We start from the raw sequence: 24276 nt of genomic DNA, 5'->3' as shown, positions 1-24276 counted from the left end.
AGAGCAGCCCAGTTCTCTTGCAGCAGCTCTCAAACCCCTCCACAACCCCTAAGTTTTATCCTCAACTGCTCCACACAGGCCACTTTCTCCTCATTCTACCATTCCAGGCCACTCCACATCATCATCATCTCCTCCAAGGTAGGGAGCAGAACCTTTAGAATAAAGCAGGCACTCTCATCTGCTGGCTCATTCCTTTGTTTACATTGCCACTGAGAAGGCACTCTGAGTTCCTTCCAGGCTATTAACAATATTTAAGTTACAATCTTTAACAGCTGTTCAAAACCCATTGTAGCTCTTCTCCAAAACCTTTATCCGAGCTCCTCTGACACACCAGACTTTACCACCCACCATGAGGCCTTCCTTTCACACTTCCAGCCTTGGCTCCTTCCACCTCTGTACACTCTCCACTCTTGTTGCATTAAACACCTTGCAGTCACCCTAACAGAGCCTTGATGCTCCACACCTCCATGTTTCCACCGGAGACAACTTGATAACCACACAGGCTGCATCCTCACGCCAACACCTATTATAATAGCTTACCACACTTAATGACACTTACCTACGTATGTCTGTCCTACCTGACTGACCTATAACCAACTCCAACCTGGAATCACCTTCCATATTTCACTCTCTCGACCCTCCCTCCTGTCAGTGACCTTCAAGGTTAAGTCCCATAATCTTTAGTAGTTTAGACTGAGACGAAGAATAACCATGACATTGGCCAGTTAAAATGACTTACATCAACTTCTCCCTACAACCAACTCCTCCACTTTGTAAATTTGAAACTTGTATCACCTTAAACATGCAGAGTTTTTAAAATGACTTAAAATACATTTGTAGACCATATTACCAGACTCCACATGTCCCACTGGAGGCACATTCCCCCTTTTTCTAATATTAAACTGTAGATTAACAGTTTAATAAAATAGTTCTCACTTTGAAATCCAGAAGCTGGCTGTATAACAGGGTCCCTTAGACTCCCAATTTTCCAACCACATAAAAATTGTTCATTAGAGATCCAAAGTAATCCAAACTTGTACTAACTTAAACGATCTGCCCAACAGGAATTGTCAAGTATCGGTATTAAGTGAGGCAGCTAATAAAATCAGGGCAAGAACTGAACTGAGAAGGTTGACAAGGATTTAAGTAACTAGTTAAAGCTGGAGACGAAAAACAGAAGTACCAATAGACCTGGAGAAATTAACTACTGATCTTGAGATAGTGCAGTAGAGATGAGCCCTCGCATTCGTACAGAGCACTCATTTTCAGTGTGGTCTTTATTATCTGCTCCACAGGCTGGAGAGGTGGCATCCCCATTTCACAGTGACAGTGGTCAAGAGGACCCTAATCTAATCCTGATTACTTCCAGCCTAAAATAATATACTCTTTGGCTGCTCTGGCTTCTTCTCTAGAATATGTAGTGGTCTACCCTGTCGGCTTCACAGAAGGGTTGTGAGGGAACACAGGTGGCACTGCTTTGACTAGACAATGCATGACCAATCAGAACGACAGGCATGGGGGTAGTGGGGTTTGAGTGTAGGAACCAGAGCTTGTACACAGAAGTCAAAAGAATGAAAATAAAAGAGAAAAATAATTTTGTAAAGACAAACCTTATTCATTGTAACGTTCTTTCAACTTTCTGTAATTTTTTTTTCAAAGTAAGTTGGGGGAAAAATCAAATCTTAAATTTTGAATCCTTCATCTCAGGGGTCAGCAAACTGTAGCCCATTGGCTGTTCTGTTGCTGTCGGTTTGGAAAACAGCCACGCTCACTGGTTTACGTGCTAGCTACTCTGGCTCTTGTGCTACGATGGTAGAGTAGTGCCATCTGGCTCTCCAAGCCTCAAGTATTTCCTATCTGCACTTTACAGCAAGAGTTTGTGGATTCCTGTTTAACTGTGGAAGGCTATCAGTAATCCCCTCAAATGCATGCCAGTAATAATGGGTTATTCCTTATGCCTGGTGCACTTGTTTCAAAAAGGAAAGAAATAAAGCATCCAAGGAAAGTACATTTAACTTTTTATTATTTTAAAAATCCAACTTCAGTTAGATTAACAGACTAGATTAGAACCTCAAATGTATTTGATACAGTATATATGCTGGGTATCTATTACTAAAAAGCCAGTTGGAGTATGACTTACCCAAACCAAAGGTGGGTACAAAATGAAGTAATCTCAAGCAATAACGGTTTCCTTCCCACTGGTACCAACTGCCCATGCTCTGTGGGGGTTTATAGGTTCAAATTTGACACAGATGAAAAGCCCTAGTGGGACTGCTTTTCTGCATATACTCTCTTGTCCTTCAAAGCAGAATTCCATGTTATTTGCTCCTTGCCTTAAAGATCTTACTTAGAACATTTATAACTTTCAAATGACCCAACCTGAGGAACTGAGGTAAACACACAAAATACTGCCTTGTCTGTCAGTTATCTGCACGCCTAGTTCACCAATACACATGAGCACCTTTCACACCAGTTTCTTAGTTCCCATTTCCTGACACAGTAAAATAAAAACTTAATTTTTACTTTTGTCTTTGCACAATTCCACCTACAGCTCCAATAAGAATGTCAACTCAGACGGCTCTCAGAAGAGGCTCATAAGAGAGAACTAGAGTTATTCCTCATACTGAGTTTAAATCTTATAAAATTTCTGCAGCTTTATGTTCACTTTCTGATCTATCCTACCTCTAAATCTAGTCTATTTCTGTACACACTTCCAAACAATCTTTGTAAATTTTCACAGCTCTGATCTCTTTAACATCCTGATTGCTAAAATATAGCTTCTTAACCATGGGATTTTTACGAAGATACAAAACATTAACTAATACTTGCGTTTTCATACGTCACTGCTATTTGTTACATGTTCCAATAAATCAATAGACTGAAACACTAAGACATGCTGAAATCTAAACTTAAAACCCAGATGGAATTGCAGTGTATAGATTACAAATACTTTTCTTTGCCAGAATTTATATACAGAAGCTCTTCAGTATGTAGCTTCTCCTGAACAAGTTATATTAATACATTTATTTTCTTTTTTACATTTGTAAAAATTCAAGGAAATCTTAAAAGGAATATTATTTGCAAGACATTTGGCATAAGGTGGTTTGTAAACATTTAGGAAACAAAAGCTTTAACAAACTGAATACAATTTATGGATAAACCCTAAATAAAATGGATTTTGGAAGAACTGGAATTTGCAGCAACCACCCTTATAAAGAGACCCATCCACTGTCAATGGAAAACACCCGATCATACCATTCACTAGGTTCAGATATCATCAGCACAGTACAATGAATTCTAGATGGGGCTTGATTTGTGGTTAAACTTCGTACAAATTAGGAGCCCAACATGATATACCAAAGAATGCTTCACCATAGTTCCAGCCATTCCATTTCCACTTTATCCTACCCTGGTACTAGGATAGATGAATAATGAGGCCAATTTGTACTGTAGCTAAATTTCAGAAGTATGCTTACAGATACAAGGAGGAAGTTTATCCTTAGTTTCCGATACTGTTCAAAGCATCAGTTGATAAGATGAGCAAATAATGTTAACAAATGAAAGACAGATACACAGCATTAATGGAGTGGAAGAACCTCACCCTTTAATTAACTTAGTATTTTATTCTACCACTCTGTAACTCAGGCCTACAGAGGTAAACCGTTTGTGGATTATGTCTTCTTCAAGACACACACATGGCCAGCCCCTCCATGAAGGCATAAACCAATACATGTTTTCTAAAGGAACTTCAAGGAAATTTGTATTCATTTTAATGACACTTAATATATTTGGAAATTAGAAAACTTTTTTTCACTTAAGATTCCAAAGGACTTGAAATAGAGCTCAATTTAGTAAAAGGAATTGGTATACCTGAAAGCAGCTAAAGCACTTATTTTTTTAAAACCTTACACCTTGCCTGCAAGATTCATGAGAAACAGATTTCATTTTATTAAGACAAAAGCTTGCTGTCCAATTGATACTCCATCAGATAGACTATATGTTGTTGTAATTACTTTACATGTAGTTAAAACGTTACATTATGTAAGCCACTAAATACTGACGTTCAGTTTCTTTTCTTCTAAGATCTTATAGGCAGGTGAGAAAGAAGAGAAAATGGAAGAACCAGCAGACTGCATTTAATGTAACATTCTGGCTTGAAGAAGGATTTACCTATAGCTTCTGATCAAAATCCTGTTTGTTCATGTCAGCCATACTTAAGTGGTAAGAAATCAAACTTTTCACTCTTTATAGTCCTTACATACCACATTATAGGATGCAGAGTCAATTTATAGAAACATATTTTGTAATGAAAACAGCTTATGTAACTATAAATGGCATCAGTTTCACATTAAAGTTTAAATACAGCGGTTTTGAGTCTTTCTAAAAATACCAATATACAGTATTGTTTTAGGTGGTCATTTGCATAGCAAACTATTAAACTAGAAACTCAATGGTTCTAGGAAAACTTCACATTATGGATAGTTCCAGAAAGATGTATTCAAAATTAAATCACTTCTCTTAGAAAACTGTAACCTTTATTTGCTCATCCAATAGTAAAGCTAACCACTTTTACCCCACCCCCACTTTACACAGTACACCAACCTGAACAGATTTTGTGCCGCAATCTAATTCGAAAGGCTTATCGTTTACTTTGTGACCATACTGGATAATCTAGATGTAAGCAAGTTTGGGGATTTTAAGGTATGGATCTCCTGTATTAGAAAAGCATAGTTTACACTATATTTAAAAAATTGCATTCAGTAATATTGCCTTTTGAAAAGATATCTTCAAATTGCAAACACATCTATTTTCACAAAACAATTTGGTCAGGAAAGTTTATTTTAACACCCTAAAGCAGTAATGCTTTAGATGTTACTTAAGTGCCCCAGACAGGATTAACAAAATTAAATGTTTCTAAATTACAAATTTAGCTCCTGTAGGAGTCTCCGAAAAGAAACAGAAGAAAACAATCCCCCCTCCCAAAGGAAGTATGACACACATTTTGAAGAAACCCCAATGTTTCATGCAGTGGTAGGCAAGATGTAAAAAGCCACCCAAATTCACACATTTCTACACCAATCATCATCAGAAAAAAGTACTCCGTAGTCAGTCTGTACATCCAAATGCCTTTGAGAATCTATACCTACGTTACATTATTTAATGTTATATACATTTATTACCCACCCCCCTTGTTTTTAATAATTTCTTATGTAAAACCTTCATTCAAACCCAAAAAAGATGTAAGACTAACTTGGGGGAAGGAAAAAGATAATCACTTTAGACATTCAGTTAAAATGTAGTTTATCTAAATCTCAAAATGTTTAATAAAAACAAATATCTTCTCCATTTAACACTTTGCTTTCTAACTGTACAGTAAATTGCATTGTAGAGAGTACACCTCTATCTTCAAACTGTATCTTCTTTGGATGGAATTAAGATGGAACTGAGTAGTTTTAAGATAAATAAATGGGAAGTTGGTCCAGCTAAGATGACAGCAGATATATTACATGCAGGATTTAATATTTTTTTAATTCTCTTTTTAAAAAAAAGGATGCAGCTGGATTGGGAAAAACAAAAAAACAGGTCAAAAAGAACCCAGATTCCATATATAAAAATGTCCCACAATAGGCTGATGATGGCAGTAAAAATAAGAGAAAAGAGTAATCTTTCTGGAACATCATTTTTCAATAACGTAGAAACACTAAGTGCCAGGAAGATACTATTCATGTAATTTTAGCATCCAAGTTTCCCTCTATTTATTTTATTGGAACAAATGCTTTAAATAAACTATTTGTCCTCTTCACTGAAGAGAGCTGGTCTATTTCATCTTTAATAAGCTAGTTTTTGGGAAGATTAGCCATGTACTGTAGTAATGCCTAATGCATAAAATCCAAGCATTTGCTGTGAACAGTTGGAGAAAGCAGTCAGTAAGAACCTAGGATCAATGGAAATAGATGTTACTTTAAGCCATCCACAAAAGAGAGACCCACAGAGTACCCAGTGTGAAAGCCCAAATCTCTTCTTGCGCTTTTTTTTTTTGCTGTGCAAGTTCCACCCCTATGAAAGAGTAATTGATCCGAAGTTCCAGGTTTTCTTGGGTCTCTAGTCAATTTTCACATTAGTATAGATTTTTCGGACAAAGGCACTTGTTCCCATGTAACCAATTGCTCCTGCAAAGATAAAATAAGACATTTGGAAACAAATACACACAGGGCAGGATCCATCATTTACAAATATTAAATGCTCTCTGCTCTGCAAAGTTATTCTTTTTTCAAGATAACATCTTTTATGTTAGTACTTGTTCTGAACTTACTAAAATTGTATCATTTGTTTTGCACATCACCTATTATTGTCATATACCAAGTTAGACCTGATGTGATATTTTTATAATTAGGTTATCAGTTATTACATGTATAATAACTATATGAATTAAAATACATCACTTACAAAGCAAGAATAATTTGATAATGATAAAAATTTGTTAAATGCAAAAAACATGTATTTTTACAATTTGAGCATAAATTATTCTAGGTCATTTAAGCCATTTTTTAACATGTTCTCCAAATCATATGATACCTAATGGAAGTAAGAAGTGATGGGATTCTCTCAGAAAAGGACTAAGAACCATGGCCCAATGGCATCTGAAGCTCTAAAGAGGCATTTTCTGGTGGAATTTTTAATCTTTAAATTATAGAAGCTCTGTGGTTGGTAAAAAGAAGATATATTTGAGGAAGTAGATGAAAGAGACAGGTAGGTAGGTCAGGAGTTGTGAAATGTTTTGAATAATTAGCCTCAAATGAGGCTCAAAACACCAGAAAGCAAGGGATTTGTCTGTTTTGTTAAATTAAGTATCTGTCTTCTATACCTTAGAGAGTACTTGGCACATGATAAGATACTCAATAAATATTTGTTGAATGAATGAATGAACTGGATAGCTCTTCACTGCAAATTATACTAAGGGATTCTCAGAACAAGACAGCTAGTCAATCAAGTCATAGAGAAGATTCTCCACTGGATTTAGAAATTTACCATCCAACCCCAAAAGTAAATCTTCCATAAGTTAATAATCACACACACACACCCCCCTAATTAGTCACTTATTTACCCAACTGGTGTATATAAGGAAAGAAATGTCTATTCTGCCTTTCCTATATATGTACTTCAAGGTACCAAATGGCTGATGAAAAGAAGTTTCACCTTATAGAAGTACCCCAGCAAAAAATATAAAAGGAACAATAGAGTTAGATTATAGACACCAATGCATTATTTGAACTAGGCAATAATTATCAATGGCTGCTAACTTCACAGAAATAACCAGTGCCTCCTGGTAAGTTTACAAACCCGTATTAAGTACTGTTGGACAAGTATTCTTGAGTGTGATCAGGCCTATAGCTCTACCTACCCCTTTAGAGGAAATACGGGAAGAAACACAGAGAGAAACATTAAATGACACTTCAGCAAAATCCAGAGTGTGGAAAACACTGTAGAAATTAAAACAAACAAAAACTCAAGTTTCTTAAATAAATTACAAGGAAAAAGAAAGAGAACATCAGTAGATTAAAAGAACCCTAAGAGATAAAGAAAGGGGGGGTAATCAGAAAGGGGAATGAAACATGAGAGACTATGGACTATGAGAAACAAACTGAGGACTTCAGAGGGGAGGGGGGTGGGGGAATGGGATAGACCGGTGATGGGTAGTAAGGAGGGCACGTATTGCATGGTGCACTGGGTGTTATACACAACTAATGAATCATCGAGCCTTACATCGGAAACCGGGGATGTACTGTATGGTGACTAACATAATATAATAAAAAATCATTAAAAAAAAAAAAAAAGAACCCTAAGAAACATTTTAACCAGGGGGCTGGGTGGCTCAGTTGGTTAAGCGTCTGACTCTTGATCTCAGCTCAGGTCTCGATCTCAGGGTTGTGAGTTCAAGCCCCATGTTGGGCTCCATGATGGGCATGGAGCCTACTTGAAAAAAAAAAAACATTTTAACCAAGCAATGCATGAGCCTTAATTAGATCCTGATGCAAACAACTGTATTAAAAAAGACATGGGGATGGGTGGGGTAATTGTGAATACTAACTGAATATTTGAGCACATGAAGGAATTATATACATGTATATACTGAAACGTAATTATTATATAACTATATATCATTATAAATATTATTATGTAAGTATATAATTGTTATACAACTACATTATAGTTATTATATATGTACACACACACATATGTATGTACTGAAATATTTACAGTTAAAAATGACATGAGGCCCAAGATTTATATCAGAATAAGAGGGATAAAGTGGGATTATGAATAAGACAAGATTGGCCATGAACTGATAATTACTGATATTAGGTGGTACATGAGGACTCAGTGTATTTACATATTTTTCATTATATATATATAATTGTCCCTCTTTTTGCATATATTTGAAAATTTCCCATAATTAAATACTAAAAATATTTCTTAAAGATTTTATTTATTTATACGACAGAGAGAGAAAGGAGAGAGAGCACAAGCAGAGAGAGCAGCAGGCAAAGGCAGAGGGAGAAGCAGGCTCCCCACTGAGGAGGGAGCCTGATGCAGGGCTCAATCCCAGGACCCCGGGATCATGACCTGAGCCGAAGGCAGACGCCCAACAGACTGAGCCACCCAGGTGCCCATAAAAGTATTCTTAAAACCCACCAAGAAACAAAGCAAACCTATTTCCAATTATTTTTGCAATTAATAAATATTTATAATATTAAGTAGTTATATTACAATTATACTTGGAAATAGTGATAATTCATTCAGAAATAGTTATAAAAGAAGTCCTTACAAAGCAAGGAAAAAGACCATTCAATTTGTAAACAGAAACCTAAATTCTTAGAACATAAGAAAATCTATAAAATTTTAACTAGAATCAAAAATTTAACTGGCCTAACATCACACCAGTCCAATAACCAAATCTAATATTCCAGACTTATAAAACATTGTTCCGCTCTGAGCAGAGATATGCTTAAAAGCAAAACAGTATCAACCTAAAGAATCATTTTTCCTAATCTTATGAGTATCTCAAGAATAAGTGTATAAAAATATGACTTTATAAAAGGAAGATAGTAAATATGCTCTCTAGAAATGTAAATGTCTTGAGAATAATAGAGATACACTTTTAAACTTAATTTCCTTAAAACTAAAATGCTATGATAAAAATATGAAAACTATAACAATCTAATTATTTCCACCTTAACACATTTTTTCCTACATTAAAAAAAATCAATAAATATTTTTCTTTCAATTACTGACTAAAAAAGCATTTTAGCAATATAAATACCTGATGAGCATGTACAATTTTTGTATTATGATGACATTTTAAACAGTTCATCTGAACTATTTCCTCCCCCCAAACCCGCCAAAATAGATTAGCACTGAAGGCACATATACCCATTAAAGAAAAAATGCTGGGACACTGCCAGAACAGCAGGGAACTGTAAATGTGCCAAGATTTTCAGGCAGCAAGATGAAATTTCAACAGGAAAAGCACTAAAAAATTAGCTAAGTTCAATTCCATTTTCTTTGTAAATGTCAAGATATTATCTCTCTAGGTCTTCCTAAGATCACATATTCAATCAAGAAAAAAAAATTTAACCCTCTGCATAATCTCACGATTCTATACACCACTGAATGCTGGTGATAATCAAGAAAGAACTCATATTAAATAAAGAGGAGTTCGAGGAGCAACATTCTGAAGGAAGGAAGGCTAATAATAATACTAAAGGGAATTTTTTTTTTTTTTTAAGATTTTATTTATTTATTTGACAGAGAGACAGACAGCCAGTGAGAGAGGGAACACAAGCAGGGGGAGTGGGAGAGGAAGAAGCAGGCTCCCAGTGGAGGAGCCTGATGGGGGACTCCATCCCAGGACCCGGGGATCACGCCCCAAGCCGAAGGCAGACGCTTAACGACTGGGCCACCCAGGAGCCCCTAAAGGGAACTTCTGATTGCCTGCGATAACACAAGGATGTTCCCATGTGATACAAATCTAGTTTGTTTTTTTTTTTGAAAGATTTTATTTATTTATTCGACAGAGATAGAGACAGCCAGCGAGAGAGGGAACACAAGCAGGGGGAGTGGGAGAGGAAGAAGCAGGCTCATAGCGGAGGAGCCTGATGTGGGGCTCGATCCCATGACGCCGGGATCACACCCTGAGACAAAGGCAGACGCTTAACCGCTGTGCCACCCAGGCGCCCCACAAATCTAGTTTTAATCTGCAGATCCTAGTCCTCTTCCCTCAAAGTTGGTTAACTAATTATTACAGGGAAAGGTCATCACAGCATCTACAAATAAAATATGTGATCATATTATAGAGAACTGTCCCTCCTTATAGCTTGTGGAATTAGTTTTACGACTTTATAGTCAATGTCGCGCGCGCGCGCGCGCGTGTGTGTGTGTGTGTGTGTACGCGCACATGATCATGTACACGGTATATATATATGGGACAGATTTTAAATGACATAAAACATTTGTTTTAGTTTACAGTGTAAAACATAGTAATTTGATATATGTATATATTGTGAAATGACCACCACAATAAATTTAATTAACATCATCACCTCTCATAGCACATAGTTATGATATTTTTTTCTTATGATGAGCACTTTTAAGATCTAATCTCTTAGCAGCTTTCAAATATACAATATTGTTAACTGTTGTCACCATACATGCCTAGAACTTACTCTAGGAAGTTTAACCTTTTGCCCACTTTCACCCATTTTGCCCACACTCCTAATCCTCCAGCACCCACCCGCCCCCTTGCTTCTGGGTAACCACCAACCTATAGAACACACTCTTTTGGTGGAGGAAAAAAGCAATCTTGGTACCCCAAAGGGCCACAAATGTCATACCAGAACCTAGCCTTTAACAAGATTATATCTTCCTTATTCTATTGCCTACCCTATAGCTAAAGATGGAACTACCAAAAAAAAAAAAGTCAACAGCAAATAAAAGAGAAAGGAGAAGGGTCTGAATTATAAACTATCTGGAAATGTTTCCACAGTGATTAGTCCTTAAGCCTTGCATCATTCCTATGGGGTAACTAGGGAATTAGCCTCATTTATGAAGTGAAAACCTGAACCAGAAGAAAAGTAAGTTACTTGTATGCATTTCCCTTTAGGTACCTCTGCTTAAACTCAGTGTCATGAGGTTGTTCTGAGGTGGAAACAAAAGGTGTAGAAACCTACAGACACAGAGACACAATCCCAGAACAGAAGAAGCACAAGGACTGTTAGCCCTCGTCAGTATAGAACAGCAGCGGCCACCACTCACTAAGCATCTGCCATCTACCTGTTTACCCACATCCAGTCACTGAAGCCTCAACACAGCCCTGTGAGGTAGGTGTTACTTCTGTTTTGCAAATGTGAATGTTGAGGAAGAAAGGTTAAATAATTTGGCCAGAGTAACACAGCTATTCAGTAGGGGCACCAGGATTTGTACCTAGGACTAACTGACCCCAAAAGCCCCAGCTCTTCCCAATCCCTGCCATATCTCCCACAAAACTCAGTCTCTCTTAACACCTGATAACAGACCTGCATTACACTTGTGCTTTACACACGCTACTACGACAAAGAACTACTGTGAAAGATATGCCCATTTCACAGATGAGAAGATGAGATTTAGAGAGCTCAATATGACTCCCCATGGCCACAAAAAAGCAGCAGGGAGATTTAATATGGGTCTCTCAGGCTATCACGTCCATGCCCTTTCCTTTTATCAGGTTGCTTTCAAACTTTATTTTCTAGGTATTTCACACATGCTAGAGACTCTATCATATGGTGATAACTATTACTACTTCTATTTAATGAAAGATTGTGATAATCCCAAAACACAGTGGTATTATCCTCATTTTACAGAGTTTGGAGAGCTTGGAGAACTGGATCAAGATACAGAACATACAGGCGGCACAGACAGAACTTAAGCCCAGTCTGCAGAAACCCAAGTGTGTACTTAAAACCCAGACACTGCCTTTCGGACATGGTTATCTCTATGAACAGTCTTAGAAACTTCCAAACAGGAATCATTCAGCCAATACCTTAACCTGTTTACATCATTATCTTTTCCAAAGACACTAAGCTTAAAAAATGACCAAATTTAAACATGAAAAAGAAACTAATTGTGATACAGAAGACAGTGCAATACAGAATTATTAGGAACAGAACATTAAAAAAGAGTCAATGATGAATTTTTGAGGAATAGTCAAAAGGACTGAAATCAAGAAATAAACTCGAGTTTATTTTGTTGTTCCTGATCAAGCAACAGAATGTAATTTTCAACTACTATATTTTTCTGTTTCTAAAAATGTCAGATTTACTCATGATATTCCAAAAATTTCAGAACTTACCACACATTATCCCCAAGGCTGTGCTAAATACGGCCATATATCCAAAGTAAAATGATGTTTGAAATAAGCCATACATTCTGAAATAAGACAAAAAATATATATAGTGTATCTGTTTTTACTTTCAACACAGGGCCTTAAATTCTATTTATTTCTTTTTAAAAACTGAAGTACAATTAGTTGACACACAATGTTACATTAGTTGCAGGTGTATACTCAGCGACTGAACAACTTTGATGGGACAAGTCTATACATTATGCTGTGCTCCCCACCAGCGTGGCTACCATCCATCACCATACAGTGCTTATGACGATACCACTGACTATATTCCCCATGCTCTACCTTGTATTCTTAAATTCTGGCATTTAAATGACACCTTCAGTTTCCTAAATACAAAGTGAGAAAATGTCTCCACTTACTTTGTTTTGAAAAAATAGTAGTAAAAGGAGTACATGTAAACATAGATCGCAGTTGATGCAGCAGAGAGAAAACTTGTCCATTGCCTGAAAAAAAGGTAACTCTTTTGAATGAATGGCACTGAAACAGACTTTACACCAAAGAATTTCATAAAAACATCCTTGAAAATTCTGTATATTTAACAACAAATGCATGTAGGGGCATCTGAGTGGCACAGTTAATTAAGCAGCCAACTCTCAATTTCGGCTCAGGTCATGAGATCGAGCCCTGTGTTGGACTCTGCCCTAGGTGTGCAGTCTGCCTAAGATTCTCTCCCTCCCTCTCCCTCTGCCTCTCCCTCCAAAACCCCCCCTCCGCCCCGTGTTCAAGCTTGCTCTTTCTCTCTCTCTGTAAAACAAATAAATATTTTAAAAGATGGGTACAGATGGCATTTAAATATATCAACAAGGAGAAAGCCTAAGAATTGGAAGGAGAGATCCTGAATTTTGTCAGATACCCTATTATAAGTCACCTTATATAAACCACAGCCTTTTTCAGAACTGTCTTCTTTTGTTTAAAATGCAGCAATCCTTCCTCATAAAGTTCTTAGCACATCAAACACTTTGTAAAAATACAGAACAGTGACCACTATGAGTACAAACACTATTTTTTGGCTGATTATACTTTTCCTCTAAAATCTTCATCTTTTTTATAACTAAAAAAAAATTCCTATACTATCTTAAGGAGCAAAATTTCTATACAGATCTTTTACTCTACTTAATACACTTTAAATGGCATTTTACTTGAAAATACAGAGTGCCTTGAGGTTCCTCCCCAACCTAAGTACTTACCACCTATAATCCTCTGCATTTAGTAGAAAGTATGTGCACACGATGGTCACACAGACGGTCACAATGCACAGGATGACCAGCACCAGCATCATGAAGCCGTAGACGTAATAGATCTTATATGCCCAGAAAGAGGTGAAGATGAAATACCTAAATAAAATGCAATTTTTTGCTTTATTTTTGCTTTATTTTGCTTTATTGCTAAATTTATTGCTTTATTCTTGAAGCTCACCCCGCTTTTGCTAAATCTTACATCTTAGTTCTCACTTTCGTCATACTTAATTCTCAATTATTTTCTTTCAAGTAACTTCCAACTCTCTTACTCTTTTTTATCTATTAAATCCTCCAAAAATCTCTCAAAAATATTTTCTTGGATAATCTTTCAAGAACAGATTTTTTAGTAGGGCATTCATCTCTAAGCAAACTGAATAAATTAGAAGCTTAAAGGAGTAAAATGTGGCAAAGAAAAATGAAAATAGCTAAAAATTCATATCTGTAAAATAAAGACAATTCCCTCATTCTTTCATTTTTTCTGGATGTAACACTATTCAAGCAATGTATTTTATACTTTATAAAACACCTTAGTAAATTTTTTAAAAAGTAGGTTTGAAAGAGTAATAACGTACAAAATTACGAAAATAAAAATAATTAGAAAAAGAAGCCTAAAGGAGCTTCCTGCTATTTTTGGAGGACACCAAGAGGTGGCATTAACATTTTACATGAAGAACAAGACTCTCACTCTAATTCCATTCCCCAAGTCATCAGTAGAAAAGGGTCTTTTAGCCTCTTTTCTTTTTCTTGTTCTCTTCTGTTTAGCTCACTTATTTGTCACTCATTCTTTCAACAGCTATTTAGAGGCCCTACCACATGTCAGAGAAGCAGTGAGAACAGAACTGTGAAGATGACACAGTCTCCTCCACCCTCAGGGACATTACCGTAAGAGGGCAGCACCAGTAAGAAGGTAGTCATGATGCTCCATGACACGTGCTTTATCAATGCACCCAAGAGGGGCATCTTACTGCTTTGCTTAAGTGGGGCTCTGGGGAGAAGAGGTGGTGAGAAGAATCAAATAAGGCATGTGGGGTAAGGGGAGCCAGAAGAATGTTCCAGGAATAGGAAGAGCAAAGGCAAAGCTTACACATAAGGGAATTCACTGTATTTAGAAAAACTCAGAGTAACTGAGTATGGCTAGAACTTCAAGTGAAGGGGTGAGAGCTAAGAGATGCGGCTGGAGAAGCGAATGAGGCCAGATCCTATGTTATGAAGATCCTTACTGGCTATGTTATGGGGTTGGCACCTTACCTCAATGAAAATGAAGAAAAGTCTTTAATAAACAAGTGATGTGATCAGATTAACACCTTAAAAAGATCACTGTGGCTACCAAGAGGAGAATGGGCTTGAGGGTGGTCAAAACAGAAGAGAATTTAAGGATACAGCAGAGAGGCTATCCAATGGAATGGAGTACTTGAGAAAGCAGGAAGAGATGTGATCCAGAAAGTACCGGGAACAGGGGTAGAATGGAAAAATAGAGTGGGTGAGGATACAAGCCTACAAAGTACCAAAGAGGCTCCTGAACTGGCTTTATTAAACCACAAGCTAGAGTGACACACACTCCAGTCCCTCTATGGTACTAATACCCACAGCACATTCACAGCTGGTAGGTGACCACCAGGGGTGGCCTAAATCTATGTCAATTGTGCTTGTTAGTGTAATTAGATAGCGTAATTGAATATGGCACACACCAATACACATGACAGCAAAAAGGATGCATGATTTCTATGAACATTATGTTGAAAGTTTTGGAGAAATTTAATAAGGTGAGTCACTTAAAAAAACAACATGAAATTAGGTATGGGTGAGACAACTATGAAAATCTGGGAGAGAAATGTATAAATCTAGAAGGATTCTGCACTTAGAATGTTTGTTTGTTTTTTTTAAAGATTTTATTTATTTGACAGAGATAGACAGCCAGTGAGAGAGGGAACACAAGCAGGGGGAGTGGGAGAGGAAGAAGCAGGCTCCTAGTGGAGGAGCCTGATGTGAGGCTCGATCGCATAACGCCAGGATCACGCCCTGAGCCGAAGGCAGATGCTTAACGACTGCGCCACCCAGGCGCTCCTGCACTTAGAATGTTTAAGATAGGTCTTAATGTTCTTGTTCCACTTTTAAAACGCTGGAAACACAGAAGATACATTATGAATGTCAAAGGGAAAATGATGGAAACATTGACTAGATAAAAATCTGGCTCTATATTTTTAAAAAATGAGCGAAAGATGTACCTTGAGTTGTTTTAAGTTAAAATAAAATGTTATGTATGAGTCTTTTAATAATTCCCTTACATGGGCCAACTTTCAATTAACCAGTTATCAGATCCAATCATGTCTGTTAAGGAGATGTCCACTATACAGGAAAGAATCAGCAGTGGGGCATCTGGAAATGTGTAAGGGAGTTCAGAGTAGTCACAATGACTGGCATTTTTGTGGGCAAGAACCAGAGGTATATGACTGCAGTTCTTGAGAAAGAAGTGTCTTGCCTAAAATGCAGAGAGCATTCCCATCAAGGAACACTGGGATACAAACTGAGAAAAGAAAGACTTAATTTTTGCAGTGGTGATCAAGGATGCAGGTATAAAGCATAGTACCTGGGCACCAGGTGGCATATCTTCCACCCACAAACACATACACATTTCCCAGCACTCCTGCAGTGGAAGGAGACCGGGAATATATGTATCTGAAGACGTCAAAATCTAAACTGACTGGTAGGTAATGGTTTACCTAGTTCCCCAGGCCCTCAGAAATACTTTAAAAATACAATAAAAATCAGTAATTCCATCTATCTGCATGTAATCAAAGACTGGTCTAGTAGTCTTTAGCATGCATTGTTTGATTTCTAAGATCTCCTGTTAGGTGAGAAGGGTCTAGAATATAATACAAAACATAAATTTCACCCAAATACTTGAGACCACGCAGAAAACTGCTTTTAGGTAGATTATGTTAGATTCCTTTCGGGGAGCCACGAAATTAGCAGACTAACTGTTAGATGCCGTCCCATCTACTGATTCTACACCTACTCAAACTCCTAAATTCTCGTATTACAATCATATCCCTCAAAACATAAACACATTGCCACAACTTACATTTCAATAAAGATTGAGCCAAAAGGTAGAATTCCTCCCAGGCAAACAATAACTGCAGGCTCCATAAACCTGGAAAATATTAAAATTAGCAATAAACTTCTAGTATGATTTTCACATTATAATATATAAATCCAGATAATAGAAAGCAGATGCTTGGTACTTAAAAATAATCTAAGGGATAGAAACAAGCCAGTAAAAAGAAAAACAAAAATTCAAAGAGGTTACAATACAGAGGTAGCACTTCAAATCAGCCATAGGTTACAGTCAAAGTTCTTTCTCGCATAAGAGGCAGGTAAGAATTTGGGGAATAGAAATTCTTGCCACCAACAAACTCAGGAAAAACTCTTAAGTATTTGCTTCTGTTCTACATCTCTCAACAACTTTTAAAAAGTTTATAGGCATTTATTTATAGAAAGCCATAGGAAAAGTCCTGAGAGCCCTATCTGAAATAATGTTTCCCAAATTGTGGCCTTGCCATCTCCTTGGTCATGCTTTCCTTGGTTCAGTAATTTCTTTTCCTGTGAATTACAACAATTAAGGTATTATGAGTTCTGGGTTACACTGGAGCCAAAGAGTGAATAAAAAATAAAATTAAAACCTCATTCATTCACTCAACAAACACATACTAATGCAATTGGTAATTCTCTACCTGGAATGCCTTTTCTCGTCATACTTCTCCCGTCAGCCCTGGCTCCAGCATTCTCCCCGTAAAGCCCTTCCCAAGTCTCCCAGAAAGAGGTAGGTCCTTCCCCCATGCTCACACTGCCTCTTGAACGTACTCTGTGGCAGCACCTAACCACACTACCTGGAACTGTGTAATTACATACATATCATACCTCCCTAGATTATAAACTCTGGCAGGCAGAAGCTATTCATCTAGGTATGCCCCATGCCCCGCACAGTATCTGGCACATAAGATATGAAACTACTATCTCTGGCATAAACAAACTAAAAACCCAAGAAGAGGGGAGCACCAGGGTGGCTCAGTCAGTTCAGCATCTGACTCTTGGTTTTGGCTCAGATCATGATCTCATAGTCATGAGATGGAGCCCTGCATCAGGCCCCATGCTGGGACTGCTTGAGATTCTCTCTCCCTCTCCCTCAGCTCATCCCCCCCGCCACGTGCATGCATGACATATACGCTCTCTCTAAAAAAACAAACAAAAACTGAGAAGAAATTGAAGAGTCTGAAAGCTGAAAAAAACAAATCTTAAAAACCACTTAATCTAGTTTTCTTTCCTCCTTTTATAGGAATCCAAGACCCATAGAGGTTAAAAAATGATCTGCCCAAGATAACACAATCAATGAAAGCCAGATCTAGTATTCAGATTTTAGATCCCATGTAACTATATATGGAAAATAAAGATACACATGAGCCTCCCTCCAACTAGCTGTGACCCATGGTTTGCAAGGCCACGTGTTGTTCCTTCCTCTCTTTCACCAGCCCTAGTGACCTAAAGTCTAATCTTGATTTGAAAGAGAAAATGGACTTTAAAAAACAAACTACAGAAGTTCTCACAATTACCAATCTAAGAAAAAAAGGAACATGGACAATCCTAAGACTAGAACAGATCACCCTCCTTTAAACTATACGTGCTATTTTTACTCAGCCTCCATTTCTATAAATGACCTCCAAGTGTACAAAAGACATGGTATATGTAAGTATCTGAATATAAATTATGTCTATTATTAAGGTAAAATATCTAGGAACAAAGGCTTTTCAATATATATCCCTTATTATGAATATACAGAGTCTAATGTGCAGCTACTCTTATGAGATGGAGGATGTAATAAGTGTATATATGGTAAGATTGTTCCTTTTTTGTCCGCTACTAAGAATCAGGAAAATGAAGAATGCAGACTAGCATAAATCAGCACTAAAACATTTAATTTACTAATTTTAAATGGCAATATATTTATACAAGTTCACATTTAGTTCAAATTTGAATTATGAAATTTAGAAATATAACATATTAATGACATCCCGTCTTATGTCTGGAATTTGAAAAAATACAAATTATCTTAAGTTAAAAATCCATCAAGAATCATATTTTCAAAGTTGATCAGTCAGATAAACTCTAAACTATGTGTATACTGCTGCAATTAAAGAATCTCTTCAGCTGTTTAACAGAAATACTCATCATCCTTGGTCAGGATTAATCTTGAATACTGGGAGGTCCTCAAGAACACATTTTGTGCATAAAACGTGACAGAATGTATTTGAGAGATCCTATACTATCCCTGAAGTGAAGACAAAGAATATTAAGTCAGTAAATTGTTACTGGTCTTAGTCCTAATTCATCTCTCAACTGGTACGATATATGTGGCTATAAATATGTGTCAGTGTTATTTAGAATAATAAAATATCTGGAAAGGAAAATGAAATTATAAGCCTAGGGTTGTCAAACATTTTCTATGAAGGTTCAGATAGTAAATATCTCAGGGTTGGAAGGTGATACGGTCTCTGTCTCTGATGCCGCAGTGTGAAAGCGTCACTGATAATACGTGAACAAACAGGCATAGGTAGGTGCCAACAGAACTCCTCTTTCAAAAAAAGGCAGCAGGTCAATTGTGTCCCATATACAAAACTGTTGCAGCTTTAGTTCCCGCCCAGGTAAATGCACTAGTGTACTTATCAAAGCATTTAATTTATCTGTAAATGGCACCAATATTCAGAAAGTGAAATAAGGATGTAATTGCTTACTACTACTACAAAATAGGTTGAAGGAAAAAGTAAAAAGACAATTCTTAAGTTCAAACTTAAGACAGTCATTCTTATAAATAAATGCCAATTCTAAAAGTTATATATACATATAGCCTTAAGAATTTCTATATTGTGAGGAAAAATGACATAAGATTTAGCATTCTCTTTACCATTTTTTCTCCGGTATGGGACGAGGCACAGCATTGACACGACAAGGAAAGTTGGGCTGACCTGACAGATTTCGGCCAAGTATTGTACCAACAAGATTTAGAGGAAGAATAACAAAAAAACAGATGCAACAAACGGCCACCTGTAAATTAAATTAAAACGTGTATGATTACTCAGAATAACAATAAAAATAAAGGGGACACTTAAAAATTTAAACACAATTTGACCACAAAATAAAATGTTTAAGTTCAATATAGGCTAAAATTGTATAAGATATACACTAATGAAAAGAGGCAAAGAATGTGCCTTAAAATATTAGAATTCAACTAAATACAAGTCAAACTGCTTCCCACCTCCCACAGTTGCTCACGTTCCCCGTTCTCCCATGTGCTCTCTGCTGTGGCCCTTTTTTCTCTCCTGATGTCACTTTCAGCTGTCATGTTTCTAACATATCCTTTATCTTTTCTCATTATAACCAACTTATTGACTTGGTTGCATTTTATTGAGCTCAGAGAGCTTTGCATGTTATTTCCCCATTTTACAGATGAAGAAAATGAGACTTACAGAAGCTAAGTAACCTCCCATGCCCACAACGCTAGCACCCAGACCAAAACCTCAGATTCGATCTCCCTGTCTCAGAGACTGTGCTCACTTCCACTCCACAATGCCTCAGGATCTTAACAACACAAGCCTATCTCTATTTACGCACAGATGGGTCATTACTAAAATGGCAGGGGTATTTTCCTGCCCATCAGCAGTTCAAAGTCTAAAGTTATAGGGAAGACCATATAGAGATTCTAGAACCAAAGTGGTCAGTTAGGAAAATAATTACTTCTGTGAGTTTTTTCTTTATATAAATCCGGGTACTCAAGGACACACACTGAAGCTCTTTTCAGCCAGCATCTGGTTAAGATCACTTCACTCTGAACTCCTACAAAATGGAAGGACTGAACGGCCTCTAAGATCACTTTCAATTATACATTTTAGGGTTCTAATAAAAAGTAAAAGTGAGAAAAGTTGAAAGAAGATTGTGAAGAAACTAAGAGAAATGAAGAAGCATGGGGTAGAAAATCCACAGTTATTAAATGAGAAGAAGAGGGTCTATTTTGAAGCAACATTAATAAAACCACATCCTTATTATATCCGTGTGTGTGTGTGTCTTAAACAAGCCAAGGGGAATCACCATCTTTCTTCCAGATAAAATTTGTATAAATGTATGAGAGTTAAGAGCCCTGGAATCCCGTTTTAAGGAGTAGGCTTAGGAACTCAAATTATTGGTATCTCAGTTTAGACCTACTAATAATATGAATTTATGCTCATATGACAAGAATATGTAAAACATAAAAAATAAGCTGTTTTTAAGATACATTAATCATTAGAAAATATTGCAAATTATACATTGTTTCATAAATATCTGGCGGATGAATTGTCTCAATTTTTGCTGTTGACAGCTTTCTTATTATTGAGATTTGCTATCATTAAGTATACAAGACCCAAAATGCTAACACACTGTAATAAGACCTATGTATTTCCTTCTTAATTTACCAGAACTCTAATTTCAAATATGAAATGAAGAGAAGTTGAAGAAAATACTCCTATGAGGAATGACATGGTCTAGAAGAGTGGTTTTCAAATTGTTCCACAGACCCCTCAGGTCCTGCTGAAGAGCTTCAGGAATTCCACAACCATTTAATTTGAATATTCTTTTGAAAAGTGTTCTTAAAAAATATTTTGAAGTGTCATAAAAAAATACACAGATTCAAATGAGTTCTGTACCAAATATTAATAAACTGAAGCTACCATAACAGGTTAACTAATTTTCATACAAATCTGAGAATAGTTTCTCCTGCTAACAACTCTGTGTACAAATTTGGACTTCTTACAAATGTGCTGTTGATTAGGAAGGTTCATGATGCTACACTGGTCTTTTGTTCTCCCTCCCTTCCCACCAATCCAATTCAGGCCTGCACACATTTGTTCACTCAAAGTTGTATAAGCAAATGCACTACAGCACATGTGTGTGACAAGCCAGTAAGTGGCAAGTGACGTGAGGGCATATATTGCCTGTGTGCTCGTACAAAGCATAACAATAATCAATAGAGGACACTATAGAGAGTTTCATCAAGACATTATCAACTGTTTTTCCCCTTTTCTTGTCTGTTTTCTTATACATGATAAAAAATGTAAGCAGTTTGTTAGAAACTGTTAAGAGACTGAACTGTGAAACCAATTTTCTATTCCTTTGTGTTAAGTTCTGGATGGGTTTACTTTAAGAATTACTCTGAGATTGTAAGGCAAGCTGTTAAAAAAAAAAAGTCATATGAACTAAATCATCTGTGATGTCGGGATTTTTCTCAAGACTGATATTCAACCAAATAAACTGGTTACTGAAGAAGATATGACTGACTCTTATTCATACCCTTTTACATTAGATCTGTATTTATCACTTTATTGCTTCTCATTAAATTGAGAATGTTAAAATACTGAATTTACAAAATTTATTTATACTAAAAGATTCATGCTTATATCTGTTTTCTATATTGGGCTTCCACAAAGTTTCATTTAAAAATGAAATTTAGTAAGGGCGCCTGGGCAGCTCAGTTTGTTAAGCATCTGCCTTCAGCTTAGGTCATGATCCCAGCATCCTGGCATCAAGCGCCACATCGGGCTCCCTGCTCAGCTGAAAGCCTGCTTCTCCCTCTCCTGCTCAACCTGCTTGTGCTCTCTCTCTGTCAAATAAATAAAAATCCTTTCAAATAAATAAATAAATAAATAAATGAAATTTAGTAGCTAAAAGTTAAAAAAAAACCCGTTAGTCTAATACACTGTGAAAACTCTGGATCTCAAAACAATATAGGGCCGTCCCCTAGTCTCCTAGCCACTGTTCCTGGACCACTAACAAAAACAGGCAGTGGGGGGAGGAAAGACTTTTCCAGGTTGAGGGCCTCCACTATCTACAATAAAAGCAAGTTAGAAACAAGTAGTGCCTATCAGTACTTAATATCCCAAAGATGTACCAACTGGTCAGCTCTTCTAAATCTCAGTCATAAACCAAAATTTGGCTAGTATTTATTCTAGCTCTGCTTCCAGACTGGCCCTTTACGAAATCCATGGCGTGACTGCAATGGAAAGGGAAAATGCATTCTGAGATGAGCTATTTGCGAATGCTAAAGAATATAAATGTTATTTATGGTGACAGACAGTAATTGCTTTTAGGTAAGGTGATTCTCAGGAAATATACTGTCTTATCAGTCATTATGCATTTCTTCAACATCTGCTTAGACTAGACAATTTTTATCACTACTTTTCTACCTCATACATTTTATGCCTTTAAATCTATATAAAAATTACTGAGCTTCAGTTTAAGCATTTCAACAATAAGATCTAATAATCAGGGCATCGCCAACTCAAACACAAATGCCCATAAGAAGTTTATTTATTTTATGAGATTATTCTCAATATGCTCATAAGTAACTTCCCACTCTGCTTTTTTGAACGTCAGTACTCTAACAGAAGAAACACTGGATTTGAGGTTAAAAATGTATCTGATGACCCAGCATCATTCTGATACCAAAACGAGGAAAAAAGAAAATTACAGACCACCATCTTTCATAAATACAGATATAAAACCCAACAAATTGTAGCAAATGGAACCCAGCAACATACAAAATAAATACATCATAACAAACTAAGGTTTATCAAAGGAATGAAAAATCAGTTTAAGATTCAAAAATCAATCAATATAAGTGACCATACTACCAGACTAAAATATGAAAATCATGGATTATCTCAAAAGATGCAGAAAAGCTACTGCAAAATCCAACCTCCATTCAAAACAAAAACAAAAACAAAAACAAACTCTCAGCAAACTAGGAGCAGAAGGGCCTCACCAACTTGATGAAGGGCATCTACAAAAAAAAAAAAAAAATACAGGTAACTCTATTTGATGGCACAAAACTGGATGCTTTCCCTCTAAGTGAAAGAATAAGACAAGAAAGTCTGTTCTCATTGCCTCCGTTCAACACTGCACTGGAGGTTCTGGCCATTGCAATGTAGCAAGAAAAAGAAATAAAAGGTATACGGATCAGAAAGGTAGAAATGCAAGTGTCATTACTCACAGATAATATGATAATCTATGTAAAAAATCTTTAGGACTCTACAAAAAAAGAAAATAGAGCTAGTAAGTGACTTTAGCAAAGTTGCAGAATGCAAAGCCAATATACAAAAATCAATTGTTTTTTAATACACCATCAACAAACAATCTGAATTTGAAATTTAAAAAATACCATTTACAAATAGCATAAAAGAAGAAAATACTTAGGTGTAAATTCAATAAAAGATGCACAAAATTTATTATTATTATTTTTTAAAGATTTTATTTATTTATGTGACAGAGAGACAGCCAGCGAGAGAGGGAAAACAAGCAGGGGGAGTGGGAGAGGAAGAAGCAGGCTTCCAGCAGAGGAGCCTGATGTGGGGCTCGATCCCAGAACTCCGGGATCACGCCCTGAGCCGAAGGCAGACCCTTAATGACTGCGCTACCCAGGCACCCCAGATGCACAAAATTTAAACACTAAAATCTACAAAATGTTGCAGAGAAAAATTAAAGATACCTAAGTAAGTCAAGAGCTATGCTATGTTC

At 36.6% G+C, this 24276-nt stretch overlaps 1 protein-coding gene across 1 annotated transcript in view; it reads right to left on the bottom strand.

The window, feature by feature from the left end:
* Positions 1 to 2006: 2006 nt before the first annotated feature.
* Positions 2007 to 24276, bottom strand: part of TM9SF3 (transmembrane 9 superfamily member 3) — a 70639-nt gene continuing 48369 nt past the window's right edge. Inside the window, exons 10-15 of the mRNA XM_045784980.2 lie at positions 19637 to 19776; positions 16763 to 16831; positions 13630 to 13776; positions 12802 to 12885; positions 12386 to 12462; positions 2007 to 6170 (exon numbers count right to left, since the gene is read on the bottom strand). Coding sequence (XP_045640936.1) covers positions 6103 to 6170; positions 12386 to 12462; positions 12802 to 12885; positions 13630 to 13776; positions 16763 to 16831; positions 19637 to 19776 — 585 coding nt within the window. The 3' untranslated portion in view covers positions 2007 to 6102. The remainder of the gene's footprint in view (positions 6171 to 12385; positions 12463 to 12801; positions 12886 to 13629; positions 13777 to 16762; positions 16832 to 19636; positions 19777 to 24276) is intronic.

This window comes from Ursus americanus, chromosome 6 (genome assembly GCF_024610735.1).
Source record: "Ursus americanus isolate L20-20 chromosome 6, mUrsAme1.1.p, whole genome shotgun sequence".
NCBI lineage: Eukaryota > Metazoa > Chordata > Mammalia > Carnivora > Ursidae > Ursus > Ursus americanus.
This window is presented reverse-complemented; position numbering and strand designations above follow the sequence as displayed.